This window comes from Temnothorax longispinosus, chromosome 1 (assembly GCF_030848805.1).
Source record: "Temnothorax longispinosus isolate EJ_2023e chromosome 1, Tlon_JGU_v1, whole genome shotgun sequence".
Lineage (NCBI taxonomy): Eukaryota > Metazoa > Arthropoda > Insecta > Hymenoptera > Formicidae > Temnothorax > Temnothorax longispinosus.
The window spans coordinates 18,334,809-18,353,755 of record NC_092358.1 but is presented as its reverse complement, the minus strand read 5'-3'; the positions used below and the strand labels follow the sequence as shown (position 1 = coordinate 18,353,755).

Genomic DNA, 18,947 nt, shown 5'->3' with positions numbered 1-18,947 from the left:
GAGATTTACATAGATGAGTCGTTTCAATTAATAATGAATCACATTAAGCTATTTATAGGCTGCAATAAACGCAGGGTAAAATATATAAATTACTCTTATCGGTAAAATAATATCAGAGCGCTGAAAGATCTTTTTGTTTGACTTCCTGCCATGGCTAATCATGAATAACACCGCGATTAGCCGCGGCGTTTTTGGCACTGGCGTAGATCTTGTTTCTCCGCAATTATTGCTGTAACTAATTGCCCACGCGGCCAATTAACGTCAAATATGGGAAATGCAATTGCGATCGGGAAACGCTGCCCGCTCAGCGCTTTGCGCGCTTCTTTAACGCGATTTTCTCTCAATTACAGCTGCGCTAATTACTCGGTTGGCCGATCAATTACGGATATTCATTGCGGTTTGAAATATATATAAATAGCGGATAAAATCGAGAAACCGCTCTACGGTACCGGGCTAATGATTAATTAGCACGTTGGCTCGCTCATCAATTGTCACGTTTGATGGATTGTGTATTATACACAATTCTTTTTTGTTCTACAACATCAGAATAGCTCAGTTAGCTGTTTCATTAAAAAAGGGCTAAATATTATGTTATATACTTGCTAATATTATTATATTATGGGATTTAAAATAGTAGAATAGTAAAAAAAAGTTTTAATTCTATCTTTTCTTGCAAAATATTCCTCCTTTTTGTTTAACTGGCTCTATTTATACTTGGCTAAAACTAATGATTAGGTTAATTAAATTAATAAATTTAGAAAATTGTATATATTATGAAATGTAATAAAATCTTATTCAATCGCTTAATTTAATTTCCGTAATAAAATAGGCTAAGTGAAATACTTAATGGCGGCTATAGAAATCACTCGCGCGAAAAATCGTTTTGAGAATAACCGTAGTTATATCAAGATTACACTCGTTTCACTCTTGTCGTCCCATCTGTTAAAATTACATTCACAGACGACTTATCTCAGAAGCAATTTATCTTATTCAATTTTTTACATCGTACATTTAATATTTAACCGAGAAACGAGCGCGTATGACGAGAGCTTACCAACCAGCCGAATCACGGCTGAATCACTCGTTAAAAACGCACAAGAATAATCCACGAGGCCAAATTTCGTGCTCGATGAAATTCACTCGCCAAGTTTGTTACGGCGTAATAAATTTCAGCCGATTTCATCCGCGGTTCAACATCGAAAACTCGCGAGTGAATTAGCCGCCGCGCGAATAAGAATTAGCGGTTTTGAATTCCGCGACGTGAATCCGACGACGACGAGCGCGCGAGGAAGTGAGTTACCCTCGTGAATCTTGAATCCTTTTTAAGAATCGCATTCAATCGTTAGTATATCGCGTAAGAGGTCGGCGTATATTTCGTCAGTTTAACGTCGCGCTGAATATGCAACGCGGACAGAGGCAAGTCACGACCGTCGACGTTGAACTTGCAATTTCGTTAACCGGCGATTTGCATTCCTCCGTCGACTTTGCGACGACGCGCGAACGACAAAAATCACGACCGCGAACTCGCGAGACGTATTCGCGACTCCGCGCGGTTATTTCTCCGGTTAGTAATAGATGAAATTTAATGGAAGTCACAGGGAACATGGAGCTGGGATACAAACCGCAACCTGAGTTTTGCCGAGGTTTTGGGGGGGTGTCCTGACAGCTCCTGTCACGTTTCACCGTCCTACATTTCTACGTGACGTGTCTGACTGATGGTGAAGTTTGCGGCTCACTTTATGAACCTTTATGAAAGTAAAATGGATTTGTTGATGCCGTAAGAATCCTTCGTGTAAATTTCTTCGCTTCAAAATGATTGGCACGAGCTTATTAATCGAATCAACATCGATCAATCATCGTTTCACATTTTTTTATACTGACTGTGATAAATATCAATTAAATTACTTAACGGCTTTTCTTATTACATTTTTTTCATTAATCATACAACTAACAAATTATACAGCATTAGTCACAATTTATTATATTATTCTAACGTGCGAAAGTGTCACTTTCAAAGTATCAAATATCAAGAAAATATTAAAAATTGACTCACAAAATATTGACGTCTCGTTTTACATAATTTGTGCGCTAAATAGAATTTTTTCACAAAGGAAATGGACAAAAGAACTCTGTATTCGACACCGTTAGCCAAAGTGCTGTACGTAGAATAAGCACGTGTTTCACTCGTGGCGTTTTAGCCGTTTTCCATTTTCCATGAGCAAATGATCTCGTTGGTTCGAGAGTCTAACGACTCGCCGAAGCGAGTTTCTGCATCCGCGCACCTGTGTCACCGAAAAGGTCTTCACCTGACCGAGGAACCGCGATATATCCTCGCGACGCGAGCTCCCGACATCGATCTCGGAAAGCCGATGCGACATGAGTTCCAATTACTGCCGCTTGAAATTGCCCTTGTTCTTCTACCCGCTACGCGCCGATCGGATCCGAAATTCGCGATATTGATATTCTAACGGAAATGCTTAAAGTGCGTTTCGATTTAAGTTTTCTGACAATTTTTACAGTTGTTTCAATTCTGCCGATAGCTATGATTTACATTAATCTCTCTTCCTTCCTTTCCCTCCCTCTTTCTTTCTTTCTTTTTTTTTTTTTTTTTTTTTTTATTCTTATTAATTAAATATTTAGAAAAAAAATTAATTTTAGTTTATCGCCAATAACTTAATATACCAAACTTATTTCAAGAGAATCCATTAACATATAATGATGTTGGTTTTAAAATCAGTGTATTTTATATCTTGCACGCTAATTGGAGAGAAGCATATAGATAAAACAACAGCTTCTTTAAAAGAGTTTTCTCATGTAATAATATACGCATACTTGATATATGTTTATATATTGTATATCTTTGTCGCAACTAAATAAAAATTTTCAACCTTGATTATATAGCCTTCTTTCATCCATACGCTTCTATTAAAACTTCAAACAGTTATCAGCAATCTCTTTTTTCACATTTAAACAAAGACACATATACAGATAATCCACGAACGATTCAAGGCCTCCAAAGGGATGTGCAGGGGGAGTTAGGAGCCGCTCGTTTGTCTTAATAAAGTGCGTCGAAGCCACGCTCTTCACGGTGGTTGACTTATGGCCAGTCATCTGGCGGGGCGGAGAATCTTCTTCTCATGGGGAATCGTAGACCCTTTTTTCACCCTTCACGACGAAAAGGTAGTTTCGTTCTCCCTTCCCGATATTCACGGGCACCCCCGCGCGATCGTTAACCCCGTCGCCGGGCTCCATCAATCGAAGAGAGGATGTTGGTTAATGATGGCGATCATTCGTCATCGGGATAGATACCAATCTCTCGGACGGTCGCTTGTCGAATTCGAGTCTGTTACGAAGCCAGAAATTTCCAACAGGGATTTCCATGATATGGCTCATTGTTTCTCACACAAAATTATCTCACATCGCGATCTATTTTTATAGCGCTTGTAGAAATTAAACGCATATTTATTTAAAATTGATATAAATATAGAGGAAAGTCTCTTATTATGAGATAGGATCCTAATATGAGATGGCGGGGTTTTTTCATGATGGGATCAACAGATGGGGCCTATATAGGGCCTTTTAGCTTAACATATCTCATATTAGGATCCTGTCTCATAATAGGGAACTTTCCTCTATATAATGAGATTCGATAATATATTCAATTTAAATAAATTAAATCTACAATTTGGGATTTAATAACGTTGCGTTTAAATGATGAAAAGAAATTGCCCGTTCGCGTCCTGATTTGGGATTCATAATTCTTATGAAGTTAGAAATAAAGGAAACGATAAGCATCGCTCTCCTCTACAGTAACATCGATGTCCTCAGGCGCGACGTCGATGATTTATCATTTGTGTACACCGGTGCAAGAAAAGTGGGTCTCCCCAGTGACTGTGTAAACAGTGCATTACAGATAGGGACAGATGGAAACTCGGGGGCCGCCCTGTTTAACCGCGCCGATGTCGATCTCTTTCGAGGGTAAAGCGGTTGCACACGTCGCTCGATGCCCACGATCGATAGCGCGCGGGTGCTCGCGTTTCAATTTGTGCTGGAAGAACCTTCAACGTCGCGCGTAAAATATAGTTAGATATATCCATGATAAATGATGCTTTTCACAATTTATCAAATGCAGGCGCGCCTGATATACAATTGCATTACACGGCGCTAATTGGAAAAGTTTCGCCGGTTATAATGAACATTTTACGTTGTTATTTTTATACGCATATATACCGGGATCAATATAAATTTAGAGTAAGACATTAAACTACATTCGTCTCATCACGAGTCGAGATAAATTAGATCCCGCGCGATATCTTCCGCTCTTCCTTTGAGTGTCAAGCTTATTTTTAACTCGTCACCTGGACCTTTTGCTTTTCAATTTGCCGTCATGGAAAAACACTGAAGGAAGCGTGATGTAGCTGGATTTTATATCAGCTATTTTCACAAACGTCTCTCTACCTTAAAATAGGAAAATATGGTTTATCCCTTTGTTCTTCACCCAACGGATTAAACATACGAATCATATGAAACTTTTATACGCAAAGAGATTACGGCTAAACCCCAGCTTGTCCTTAATTATGAACGATGGGATCAGCACCTTCCGTCCTGTCTAACACGTTGCTTGTTTCGCAGAGATGGGCGTGGAACCACCGTCCACGTCAGACATCGACAAGATCCAACAGCCGGTGAAACTGATCCTGTCCAGCACGTGCCATCACGCTTACACGTCCTGCAAGTGAGTTCGCAACTTCTCGTTGTAGCGCGACCGATCATTGTAGACGGGACAAACTGCATATGGGATGTTTTTGTTTGCGCAGAAACGATCCAGAATGCAAGAATCTGCTGGAGCCCGTTCTGAGCCACTGCGACGCGACGACGTGCGCGAGGAACGAGTGCATGGAAGCGCTGCAGCACTTCTACAAGACCGCCAATCACAAGCATTCCGTGGAAATTGCCTTCTGCCTCTGCAGGTCAATAGGCGGCAAGCCTTCTTTTAACTCTTTAGTTACGGCTGAGCTAGATGCAAAGCTGGTACCGCTGTACGCAAAGCTCAGCCGTAAAGAATTCGATTAAAAAACGCGAACGTTCTTACGATGAAACAAATGCACAGATTAATTGAAGATATTCCTGCTCAATAGCAACAAGGTATAAAGGCATGGGAAAGAGACATTATAGTGACTTTATGCCGAAAGAGAACCATTCAGAGAGAAGCTATTATAGTGGCGTTTTGTTCCTAAGAACAAGTTAGCAGCAAGCCGTTATAATAACGCGTAGTAGCCAAAGGGTTAACTCTATTATATTAACTCTATTGTTATTATATTTTTTATATTTAGAGATTTATTACATAGTTTGATACATCTTCAATTTCTGTCCTTTCTTTATTATTTAACGGACTTATTTAATCTTTTTATATTTTTTTTTTATAGTTGCCACACATTGCCGCAAAGTATACTTTATTGTTTGGAAAATTTATTGCGTGTTTCGTGCGTCTCTCGCTAACAGCGTTTTTTTTTCAACACAACTGCAGAAAGATTTTCTGTCAACATAACTATACCGGAGCGATTGCTCTTTTCGGTTATGTTCTGTCGGTGCTGAATGTTTAATTGGCCGTCTATTGTCGTGAGAAAGTCGCGTTAAAATATTAACGCAGGGTAGCTAGCTGCGCGAGCGACTGTGTCGCGCGGCACAATGCGCGACGTAACGTGAATTAATAACGGATTATTGTACCGGGAGTGGCGCAGCTGCAAGCGCCGCAATGACGAATCAACTGTCGGCGCCGTCGTAAATTAATTTGGAATTAATCGAAGGACGCGCGTTGTTAACTCGCGTTCTAATTACGCGCGCGCACGTACACGCCGGCGAAAAATTTTTCGAAATCCGGCGAATTGAAACCGGAGCTTTGGATCGCTACGCGAAACAATGCGCGCCGGCCGCTATGCATATGCCGAGTAGTGCGCGTTGCATCCGGCTACGCGCGGCAGCCGGGCCGAACCGATATGCCAGGGAAAAAAAGAAAACGCAAACGCGTTTAACTGACAGAAATGCCAAATCATATTCTCGATGCATCCCCGCATCATGCATCCAACGCTGAACTTGGATGAAGGTAATAATAGGCACAATACAGAGTTGCAGGGATGAATAAAGAATAGAGGAAGCGCATGATTGCAATAGATTGTTCTCGGTGAATTATGAAAATTTCAAACTAAATTGAGAGGTAGCTATAAATTATACAATTTCTTCTGTGATCGGTATCTTATTGCAGATGTATCTTTGATATTCTTTATAGAAAAGAAAAAAAACTTTCCGTTATGTGTGTCTATGGTTACTATCAAAGGATAGAAACGTTAGCAAATCAAGTATAACTTCTCCATATCCTTTTTACTTTTAAATAAAACTTGGATATTTAATTTGTTATTATACTAATAAATTTTTAACACGGTTGTTATAAAGTTGAAGATTGAGAAACCGAATATATTTTAGAATATAATTAATGCGAAATTATGAAATAAGAAATATGCGGTGAAACAAAGTTAATTTACATTGGCATTTACAACTTTGTGTAACAAGAGTAATCAAAGGCTTTAGTATAATCCCGAGTCGAGCAAGTAAGGGAGTGACGGAATTCTCGTGATTATTAAATTGTCTTTTGAGGTATTAAATAATCCTTATTTATTATAGCGCAAAGTCTTTATTGATTAAATCCAATCTTATGATAACCGCGAATTCTTCTGCAAAAATGTTTTATATTCTTGACAATTACTTGAGAGATTAATCGAAATTGCATACGTAAATTTTTTCAAGTTATATAAAGCAAATATCAAGCGATAAGAAGCTAGCGAGCCAACATCTCGCAATGACAACTACGACGAAATCCTCGAAGCAACCCTAATATTTCTCTCGCGCCAAAGGCTCGTATTTTTTTAATGAAGCTCCTTTAACTTTAAAGTGGCTTTTGGTCGCGAAACAATCCGGAAACTTTCCGCTTTTGCTTCGCGTTTTATTTTTATCCCACGAGTCCTCGTGGCAGTTTTTTTTTTATGAAATCGTCCTTTTATTCATTTCGAAATAAGAACAATCCGAACAACTGAATAGGAAAACTTGACTAAAATAAAACACGCATTTGATTAACGCTTGAACGAACAATGCGCATCAGCCCTATTGTTTTTTAATTCGGATAATATTAGAGTCGCAATTTTGTTTAGACTTTTTTTTACATAAACTATTACTTGTATAGTATTACTATAGCGCGCTTTAAATAATTTTCTGAATCTTATTGCATACTCGTATATGTTTCTCATGTTGCAGAAAAACGGACAGCAAAAAGGACGAGTGCATAGTGGCGCAAGAGAAAATGCATCCAACTTGCGCGCAGCGCATAGACGGCGCCGAAATGCCAACGTGTCACAGTCTGGCCGAGAATTGCAAAGAAAACAGGAGCTGCAGGTGAGGTGTATAGTGCGTCATTTTCACGTTTTTGAAAATTTGCTTGTTTCTGCATAAACTTTCCGTACACAGACGAATCGCAAGTGTTGAAAATGTAAAACGAATGCGCGTGAAAAGAACATCTTTGGCAAACGAATAGCGCGTTTGCCCAAATACGCATATATAAACATATTCTCGAAACAAAGATTCCTAATATTGATAGATATAAAAGAACAACAATTGCTTCAATGTCATAGATTTATCATAATTATACCCAACATTGAACTAAAGGTTTTCAACAAATTTTAATAAAGTCCGCTGCCGATTTTGTCTTAACAAAGAATCCTTTGGATATATCAAATGATATAAAAATCTCTATGAGAAATAAAATAGTTTTCTCAGCGCTTAAGCAGATTCATTTAAAGCGACACTCATGTACATTGTCGTAAAATCCGGAACGTGCAGGACGTATCGTTTCATCCCACATAGTCGCACTGGTCCTGCAGTCTGGACGGACGTCCTCTCGACTAAGGAAATATTGCATTAGCGCGCGTATAAATCTTGTTGAATCGCGATTTAACTTTAAAATTGAAAAAGTTCCGGCGAGACTGCGAGAAAAAATAAGGGACGACGCGTTTGCGGTGTTTAATCGGGTGCCTCTTTGGTTTACTCAGCGAGATAAGATTGCGTCGTTCTAATTGGACATTATTATTTACGTGTCAATTTTGTTCCCGTTCCATGGCACCGCGCGGTTTTTGCTCGCCGCGAAGAAACAAAAAATTGCGAGGACAAAGATGAAAGGACATTGTACCATGCGAAACAATTTATTTTTCTATAGAACGGTAACTCCTCACAGAAGACGCATTACGATTTAGCAATTTGATTGAGTTAAACATCATCGTGTCATGGGTAAAATTGCACAAAAATTCTATTTATTAGATTTTATGAAAAATGATATATGAATTTTAATTAACGAAGAATAAAGATAAAGTTACAATCGCGTGTAATTAACATTAATACAAAAAAGAATTGATATGTTGGCGAATTAAATTAGTCAAAAGATAGGTGCAACGTGTTTAAAGATTGGTTAAATAATTTATTATAACAATTTATTAATTGAGATAAGAGATTTTGGGATATTCGATAGAGTAATAAAATATGTAATGTCTCAATCTAAAAAATATCTTAATTTGAATTTTAAAATATGTATGTCTTAAATTTTAAAGGACTGCATAAATGTTGATTAGTCTTATTTATAATTATTAAATTTATTTCTATTTGCAAAAATATTTTTATTATTAATCAAAGGATATTTATTTCCTTCTTTAGTTCGAGAACATTATTACCACCGAATTACAGATTTTATTATTTTTTTACATGCAGCATACCGTGTTGTGTTGTTATTAATAAATTAATATTCTTACTAACAGAAATTGTATTAAATTATTCGTACGTTATCACACATATCTTATTTATTGAATTCTGATCATTCACAGTTTGTTGGACATACCGTTTTATGTCAGAGCAGTATCGATGTACTCCAATTAATCTGCTGGATTACATGATATAAAAAAACGTAGTTTAGAATTGAGTAAATTGAGAGAGAGAAATCAGTTAAGAATTTTATCAACCAAGTATTTTTAATGCATATATTATAATGTTTAATTTATTTAAAATATTACATAAAACTGTATGTATATATAATAATCCTATAGAGTAGGGGAGAGACCGGGGTGAAGTCGGCCCTGGGGCGGAGTCGTTTTTGCAATTATCTCGAAATCTGTATGTTGTGTGAACTCGCCATTAATACTATAAACGCGGCTTATGATGCCCACGTAACCAACGGAGTTTAGTGAGGTTACGTGCCATGTTGTGATTCTTATCGAAGCAAACGTGTTTTCGCAGGTCGAAAGTAAAATTTCTTCCGCGTCGAAATTTTGTAATATCTTAAGTATTATTGTCTCTCCGAATCTCAAAGTAAGTGATTCTAAAGAGTGATGCATGCTGAACACGAATCCAGTGCAGTTCTTTTATTTTCATTGATTTTTATTATTTTATAAGCGACCAAACCTAAAACTTGTGTTCAGGGCGAAGTCGTGACCAAGCCAAAACAAAGTCAAGAAAGCTAAATAATATCTATGTGCTGGCGTATGCTCGGAGATAATAGAAAACAGAGCCGATGAAAAACAGTGCATTTCGTGGAGGCGTAAGGCACACCACGAGTGCGTGCGCTCGTCAGACTCTATTTTTACATACTTTAACTGTTAGCGAGAAAGAAAATTGATCTTCTTGAAATTATTTTCCGCTTTCCATTTTTCTACTAAAAAACAATGACTAAAGTGTATTCTATTATTTTTTATGATTAAAATTATGTATCTTTATTTAAAATCCAGTCCGAGAATGAAGGCACGACTCCGCCCCGAAAATTTTGACTTTTCGATTTTTGCACCTTTGTCGTTTTTATTCTATACCGGTTGAACAAAGCCAGAACGTAGACCAAAAATGCCTATATAAATTTTGTAGCTAAGGGTTCACTCTTTACAATGGTATACTATATTTCACTAAAATAATTTATTTTGTTGTTAAAAATTGGCACCGAAGAAATAGGGCCAACTTCGCCCCGATCTTCCCTATTGAAATATATATTGTATCAAAATAAATATATTTTTTGTGGAGTATTAGTTAGAATAAGTACAAATTTTGACCCTTATTTATTTTATAAATTTTTGTGAATTACCTTATTGAATTTTTATTTCAAATTTTGATTTTTTAACGCATAAAAAGCACCAATCAATTTTTTCCATTGGAATTGTTTGCGAACTTTAAATTTTTTATATACGTATTTCAGTATACATGGTTTTCGTACATTATTCGATATATACATATCACAAATTGGTATGTAGTTATATCGGCCCTTGTTTAACGACAGAACGTTAAACATAACAGAAAATTAAAATATTACGTAAGAGCGTAAAATACATTTCACGTTAATAAATACGTTTGAAAAAACAGCGTGGATAACGAAGGATTAAACTGGGCGAAAAGGAGCGTGCAATCGTGAGCGATGGAACGTGTGCACGTGCGTCGCTGATCGATTAAATTAGAACATGCGTGCACGCACGCCCGCACGCACGCACGCACGCGTACGTACGTACGTATGCACGGTTCGATTCAGCGTTTTAATTGATTTATCGCCGAGGGCGAATGAATCTATTTTTAATTTTGCCATTTAGAAGGTATCTACGGGCGACACGGAAACGAGCAATCGCTGCGTGCCATAGATGCACACTTTGTGAATCGGGATGCATTCCCGCGCTACGAAGTATCTCTATAGCATTTATTTAATTGCTTTCTGTAATGATTGCTTGAAATACGCCAGCATTCATTTTTATCGTGACAGTTGTTTGTAAATGAATCGCCAAACTCGCAATTAGCAGAATTAACCACGCAATGCGCTAAGAATCAGAGTCAATTAATTATTGATTAAATTGTCTCTCAATAATCTTTTTTCAGTTTTTTATGTTTCATACTAATTTACTCTACTATTGCTAAAAATTGTTACATTATATTTTTATCAAGTTATTTTTTACTTATAATTTTCATTGGATATAGCTTCTTAACTTATTTGTATATGATTAGCTTTTAACACAATAAATATAATTATTCCCTATAATTGAGCGATTGGTACAAAGCTTATTTATGTACCAAGAATAAAATTTTTGTTACATGCTGTAACAGTTTTTACGCCATGTCCATTCTGTATACTTTTATCTGTGTTTATTATTTATTCAACGTGAAACTTCGTTAGAAACTTCGCTAATGAACTTCAGTAATTTTTGAATTTAGACACCTATTTGTCTGATTTAACGATTCTATCGTTAACTTTATTTTAAATCCAAATAAAAGTACATTTGATTTCTAATACGGCAAATACACAAACGTAGTTTAATAGTACGTAATGATCTTATTGAGAAAGCGTGATTGACAAAACTCGAAATAGAAATACAGTTTGCATGTTTCTGAATTCAACTGTAAGAAATATGAATAATATGATTAATTCGAATTTAAAATTAACGCTCCTATTTATTATATTAAAATATTAAATATTGTTCTATATAGAACACGTTTTCCTAATTTTTAAAAAATATTTTTAAAAATTTAATTAATAGGTACATATTATCAAACAGCGAGTCAGTGAAAGGCTTACAATATTTACACATATCTAAATAAAGAAATTCACAAAAAGATAATTTTTTGTGTAAGATTGTGTAGATTCTGATTCTAAATCATCATGCAAATTGTTGTAATTATATACTATAAAATTATATGTATAGTTGAATTGCGTCTTTGTAGAAACAAAGCTCATATTATACTATGAGTACATATTTATATGGATCATATCAATTGTCACACCAACAGTCTCTATGACCAATGAGAACACCCAGCCATTGGCTACTATCGAAATATTAGCCCCTTCGATCATCTAATATGTCACCAGTAACTACACAGATTCAATGATTGTTAGAACATCACTTACAATTACTGATGCCAAAGACACTTTTGGACATCTTTTTCATTAAGGTAATTATTTGCCTCGAAAATCAGTCAATTTGTCAATTAATTCAATTTTACGTTTAATAATTTGTTAAAGTGTCATTTATTTACTTACAGCTGATTATTGACGTTATAATAAAACGTCCATGTTTAATTAATGTATGAACCACCAGTTTCTCCGGTATATTTACTGTTAGAAGAAATAAATCTACTTTTTGGCATTTAGTATAAATTAACTTCCTTTCAATATGGGTTGAATATACAATATGTATATATAATTAAATTTCGTAATTATAATTAATTATGTATACATATCAATGGCTGAGCAATATCTTCGGATCGATTCCAAGTAATCTTAGCAATTGGTAGCATTACATACCAGCTAGCATCGACATGCCAGCAATTTGTAGATAATTTGAGATAATAATGTTTCTATTTTTCCAGACTTAGGCTGGAGTATTACGAGCAGAGTTGCGCGGTCGACAGCGTGACGAAGAAATGTGCCGGGCCAACCTCCGAGTGCAGAAAAGCCATGCTGGGCATCCTGGGTACGGAACTTCATACGAATTGCGCTTGTAAGGGCACCGAGATCAACCAGCTTTACGGCTGTCTGGGTTGGCAGCGACTTCTCTGGGTGAACCCTTGCGTAGGTAAGCGGAAAATTTTGGGATATTCATTACTCGCGTTGAGAATTCACACAACAGTCGCAACAATTTAAATTAGGGAAGTCAAGCTTGATAATTCACTTTTTTTTATAAATACTAGATACAGACAGAGAAAATTTAATGTTGTAAAATTTAATTAACCTTATATATTGAAAATACGATAAAAGTAAAACAGTAAGAAGCAAACCGATTATTGGGTATTTTTCGAGGATAGAATAAATAACATCTACAAGAGAAATAACTGTTATTCTTTAAAACAATTAACCTACTTTGTAAATAGCAGGTATACTTTAGGGAAGTTATTTGAAAACGCGGTAATCTCGAAATCGATATCGAATCAGAATATCCGGATTAAATAAAAATAATCGCAAGCTGCACGCACACCGGTATCGGAATGTTAATTAATATAGACTGATGATATACTGCTTCAATGTTTGACCGGTCTTTGCAAATGTTTATCTCACACGATTCCATCAGCATGAAAAACGACGTGACGGTTATTTTGTTTTTCATTAAACGGCATTTCGCAATGAATATATTTTGCATTTAATTATTGCATATAAATATATTTGTGTTTGATTTCCTGTAAGTGTCATTTGTCGTACACAACATCAAATATAAAGTTATAAAATATGCATCTATTATTTTGATATTAAGCTATTTTTTGCTAAGCTTGAGTTCGATTTTTTCTTAACATTTATAAATTCAATTTAAAATCCCATGTAAATTGTCTCTAATATTGAAAATTGAAAGAGCACATTAAATTACGTAAAAACTAATTAATAAGAATTTATCTTTTAACTAATATCGCTTTAACTTTTATAATTAAATTAAATTTCTAATTTATTAAAAATATTCAATGACGATAAACTGAAAAATTGCAAAATTTGACTGAAAAGTTGTTAGAGAATTATCCATAATAATTTCTATTCTGGGTCACCGTACACATATATAAACAATACAGCGCATAATTAGCATGGAACAGACAAAGCATGAAGCTTTGCCGTTGCGCTCGGCATGATGCGCTTCTAAAACGCAGTAGGAGATGCAATTTCTTCGTATCTAAATGACTTATCTACTGACTGAATGCAGTCCATTGCATTCGCTGTGCTTTACAACTCGACGGGGTCGAGAGAGATCGATAAGAGGCAACCTGTGTCGTTTGTTCGACCGGTGTAATTGCAATTTTGCGCGTGGCATCACTAACTGCATAGATCGTCTATATGGCAAATCTTGTCTTTTTCCTGATTACATCAAATTTGTTTTAAATACAATGAGAATTGTATAATTAATTGTTTAGAATACATCTTTAATGATAAATGGAAAAAATAACAATCTTATTCCCGTTTATAATTTCACATTAAAGTATTTATAATTAAATTTTTGAGATATTGTTTTAGATATTACTTGCAAGATTTAACCGCAATTTGCTCTTTTAGAAAAAGATAGAAAACCGCGGGTTATTGCCATTTCATTAAGCATTTATAAATGCTGATAAATATAATCTATTTCGCGAGAATAAAAGTTGCAGGTTTGCCGCCGCAGCTCGTAAAATATTATTACGCGCATCTTACGTTCCCTTATTATTGCTATACGCGCCCCGCGAGAGGAGAAGCGCGCGCGGTGCCCCCTTGAAAGTGTAATCACCCCGGAGCCCCTCGGTAGCTGAAATATTTCGCAGCAGCTGTGTGCCACCGGCGCGCGGCGCCGCGGCGATACGGGGAGCCGGGGCGACTTTCCCGATACTTTCATACTTCCACGTCGGATGACTACACGTGTACATTCAACTGCAATTTTACAGGCTCTCCGTTCGGCACTTTATATTGCTTAGCGGTTGTTATTTGCGGCCACACGTCCGTTTTCCTGGCGCGCGCGGTGCGAGCGAGGGAAGAAAGTATTAAGCCCCCGAAGTTACTCCGAGGTGACGATGCCGATTCGAGTCGGCGGTTTTTCGTGCTTATTATTGTGCCGTGAAACGTTCTGAGTTATACGACCAAAAAGTGAAAGCACATCCCAGCATGGGTAATCATAAAACATGGAATTGTAAATAAATTTTCGGCCAAAGTATTTCCGCAAGAAGTTCTGCAAGAGTAGTCGCGCAAAATAATGAATGTTAACAGAGATTTCCTGATGCATTATTCCTACTACCTTTTGATATAATCTTCAATCAATTTCAGTTTTTGTATCGAGAATGTTATCGGTGATTACAGTGGAGTCGCAGAAGGACTATCACGCGCGCAAGAAGCACCATCATTCGCGTACGACGACGGCGAAGACAACGACAACGACGACGGCTTCGGCAGTCGCGTCGACGACGAGGTCGCCGGCGAGCACGACGGCGACCACCGCGGTGGTCGAACAAGTGGAAGATAATCAAATACCGGAAGTGACAAGGTGGCCGACCACCGAACCCACGGAAACTTGGGAAATCACGACCACCACCATAAGCACCACTCCGAGCACCACCACGACCACCACGCCGACACCACGTGAGTGGAGTCTGAACGGATTTAATGATAATTAGTTCCCTACGCAATAATTGGCTCGATTTCTATCGTGCTTTATCGGGGCGTTCTGCCGGGGAAATTTTAGTTACTAATTGCTTTTTTCAATTTCGTTCAATTTTAAGGGGTATGGAAATACAGCTAGCGCTAAAAAATAAACGTTTATAGATGTTTAAAATAAATGTTTACAAATTATACCTTGAAACATATTTTGTACGTAATAAAAACTTGTTTTCCGTAGATTTTACTGTAACAGCAATTTCATCTGAAACTTGATTGGTCATTATATTTAATTATAATACATACAATAATTTATGTTGGAAATTGGATTTATATATATTGCGAAATTTTAAACTTTACGTTTATACTCTGTTATATTTCTATAGCGTTCTAAATTTCAAGATTCTTGTTTCCAATCATTATGTGTATACGCATCTTAAACATCTATACTTTTCAATTCAAGCCAGACAACGTCTCTTTTTTATAAATAAACCTCTGCGTATACCGGTAGCTTGAGAAAAAGGAGAATTTTTAATCTCTTTCGTCTGCCGCATCAAGAAGCAAATTAGATAGATCGCCTCCGGGTGAGATACGTTGGGAGAAAAGAGGTTGATAAAGGACTGGAGAAATAAACTGGCGAAAAAGACAGCTTCTCACGTCACTCTCTTTGTAGGCTTCTGCGTGGTTCAAAGGCCGAGACACAGTCAGCAATACATAAGAGAAGGCAAGGGCAAAAGGGTGAGTCGCTCGCAATCTCCCAAGTCTCTCGCGATCGCCGTCGCGACGCAAAGCGCTCACCGCTGCCGCCACCCTTGAAAACCGATGCTCGGCGAGGCAAAAAAAAAGAGAAAGCGAGGGTTTTGTGGACGTCATACCGGAAAGGGTGTCAGCGGAAATCGGATATTTAATGCACACAGCGAATGTTATCGTAAAGAAACGAAAAAGTCGCCCGCGGCTTCTTTTTAACGTCGCGATGTATTTTTTTAACTCTCTCATTAATGGGAAATTTCCTCAATTCTAAAAGCAAGCTACAAAGCTTTAATTAATTATATTAAAAGACAAACGCGTGCGGCAATATTTATTCTTATCCTGATATTTTTGTTGAATTTCATTTTGATAAGTTTGTCGATGAAATATGAAATAAAAATGTTGTCTGAAGAAAATATGAACCGTATGTATATAAACTGTTATAATTTAGAATGTGGGTAATCAGATGATAAATTTTAGTATCGTAAAATGTTTCAAGTTTTAACTGCGCCAATGTGTTCTAATAAAAATAAAAAAATAAAATATCATAGATTTATATAGAAACTTTATGAAAAGGTTACAGTAGAAAATAAAATGTGCCGCGAATGAAAGCAATCTGATTTTAGCGGTAACGCAAATTAATAGTGACACGGAGATATTAAATCAAAAACCATCGTGTCAGCTTCAAATTATATAACGTAAAACTGCATATATAAAAAAATTTTTTATTATATATTGCATATATAAGTAACATTCAAAAATAAGTAATAAAGCTTTTTTACATTTGTGGCAAACGATATATTTTTAAGATGCACAATGATAGGTGAACGTATCGATTTCAACGTGCTCTGTTTGCGTAGCTTTATCGCGAGGACGAGCCCGAATGCTCGGAGCTCTGCCACTGTGGTGAGGGCGAGCAACTCGTTTGCAACACCATCTGCGTCGATTCGTCACCCTGTAAGACGGATTTCGCTTTCTATAACCACGAAGCGCCGGCCTACCAGGCGCACCGAGGTCCTTGCCTTTGCTATAGCGGCGGCTTTATATGCATGCGGCCTTCACCCGGTGAGTAATCATCTCTCTCATAATTGATGCGATTAAATTAAAGTCGATCGTTTAAACAACATTATTACTGAACTCTTCGTGAACGAGCAACAACTTAATTTTGTTTTATTGTAAAATAAATAGAAGAATTATACCGAATAAGTACATTTATTACGCCAACAAATAATTAACAATTAAAACTTTTTAATTGACTTGATTGGCTATAAATTAAATTATTTAAATACGATGCTTATACATATATAAGCTTCAAAATTATAATTAATCTGACCAAAACCAGTGGTCGATCTCTCATGACGGTGATAGCCGATTTAGTCAATTAAACTCTTAACAGAAGAATTATAATTTATTATAATAGTATCTTATCTTACAGGATACAGAAAATTCAAAATTTAGAAATAAATTAAAATTTAATTAATTAAAATTAAAATTAAATTCATTAATAAAATCCTATTTCTTACACAGTTTATGTTAAATATGCTCAATAAGTTTCTTCTTTTCTTTTTTTTTCTTTTGAACTCGACGAACTTCAAATATGACGATTTTCGAGTAGTCCGACAGAAAACGATTTCTCTTCTCGCCATATAATACCAGCATTGTGTTATTTGCGCAGACACATATAGTATACCGCACGGGGTTTTCATGTTCCTGGGGTACAGCGAGAAGGACGAGACCTTATTGAAGCAGCACAACAATGTGACCGTGCTGGACGCGGTGTCGTCTCTCGACAATTTCATGAGAGAGGAAGTCAATAATCAGGTGAGGCGTTGCTGTCACGTTGTTCCTATTGATCGTTAATACCTCGGCCGAGATGACACTTCGAAATTGTCGCGCTCCTTGGTCAACGCCGTATACGGCTCGATCGAAATTTCGCCTATAAATTCCGAAATCGAAAGAGATTGTCTTGGCACAATTTTGGCCATCGCGAATTCGATGACCCAGAAAAGAATTTAAAATCAGTCGATTATTCCCTCGCGCGGGGTTTATTACATCCCGCGTTACTACGTTTCGGCGGCGCGCGGCGCGGCGAAGGAGACGGGCGAAGGGAGCGCGCGCGTTTCCGTCGTGAAATTCCCAGAATGCAATTAATGCGCAGCATCTCCGATCGGCGCGCAGAAATCCCGATAATGAGAAATGTCAATGAGAAATGTAATGGCTCGTCAAACTGCGCGTCGATTAAAAACTAAATCGGGCCGCGCGGAATTTAATAAAGCCGCCACGTTTGCAGCGACGGATGACGCGCCAACGTTACACCTCCTATCTACCTACCCCAGGTCAACTCTACCTCTCGTCTTCCATTTACAGACAGTATGCACGCTCTTCTTGTACAACGCGACCCGAGAAAACGTGATTGCAGTGGCACGACTCGGGACCGACAATCCACCCTTAAATAGCAGCCAGGCTCAAAGTCTGCAGCACCTGCTGCGCGTCAAGGTAAGCGAATTTCGAATGGACTTTTTTTTTGCGCCGCACGGGAGAAAATTGAAAGCTTTGACGCGGGAGCTGGATAAAGCTACAAAAATTTTCGAGAAACCGCGAGACAAAGATACGTGCACACTTGAGATGAGTTCCAGAACTTTATTATTCCACTTTATTATCTTTTCCAAAGACCCGAGCTAAATAGAGCTTTCAACCATTACTTTTTTTTTAAGTGCGCTAGAACGTTTTGAACTTAACGCGGTACACTAATCGCTGTATTCTTAAAAATGTTGAATTTTTATATATTAAAATTGTTCAAGTATCTTTTCAACTCTTCTTCCTGCAATTGTTATTTACTTAATACATAATAGAATATTCTGAATCTAACATGATATATATATATATAATGGACATATCAAAATACAGAATGGCAAGAATAAGATCGAGTTCAACTTTGTAACATGTCTTGACGATATGATGTAATCTTTTCCTTTCGGATTTACGTTTTACTGCTTTTTTCGTGTAATTTGTGAGGCATTACAGTGGACGCCAGGTCAACTCTTAAATCTTTACC

The 18,947-nt window shown here is 36.9% G+C and overlaps 1 protein-coding gene across 1 annotated transcript in view; it reads left to right on the top strand.

Annotated features, from left to right (window-relative positions):
* Positions 1-18,947, top strand: part of Gfrl (Glial cell line-derived neurotrophic family receptor-like) — a 101,726-nt gene that overhangs the window by 40,341 nt on the left and 42,438 nt on the right. Inside the window, exons 3-11 of the mRNA XM_071778485.1 lie at positions 4,633-4,735; positions 4,818-4,970; positions 7,306-7,443; positions 12,421-12,626; positions 14,852-15,130; positions 15,819-15,883; positions 16,753-16,957; positions 17,568-17,713; positions 18,260-18,388. Coding sequence (XP_071634586.1) covers positions 4,633-4,735; positions 4,818-4,970; positions 7,306-7,443; positions 12,421-12,626; positions 14,852-15,130; positions 15,819-15,883; positions 16,753-16,957; positions 17,568-17,713; positions 18,260-18,388 — 1,424 coding nt within the window. The remainder of the gene's footprint in view (positions 1-4,632; positions 4,736-4,817; positions 4,971-7,305; positions 7,444-12,420; positions 12,627-14,851; positions 15,131-15,818; positions 15,884-16,752; positions 16,958-17,567; positions 17,714-18,259; positions 18,389-18,947) is intronic.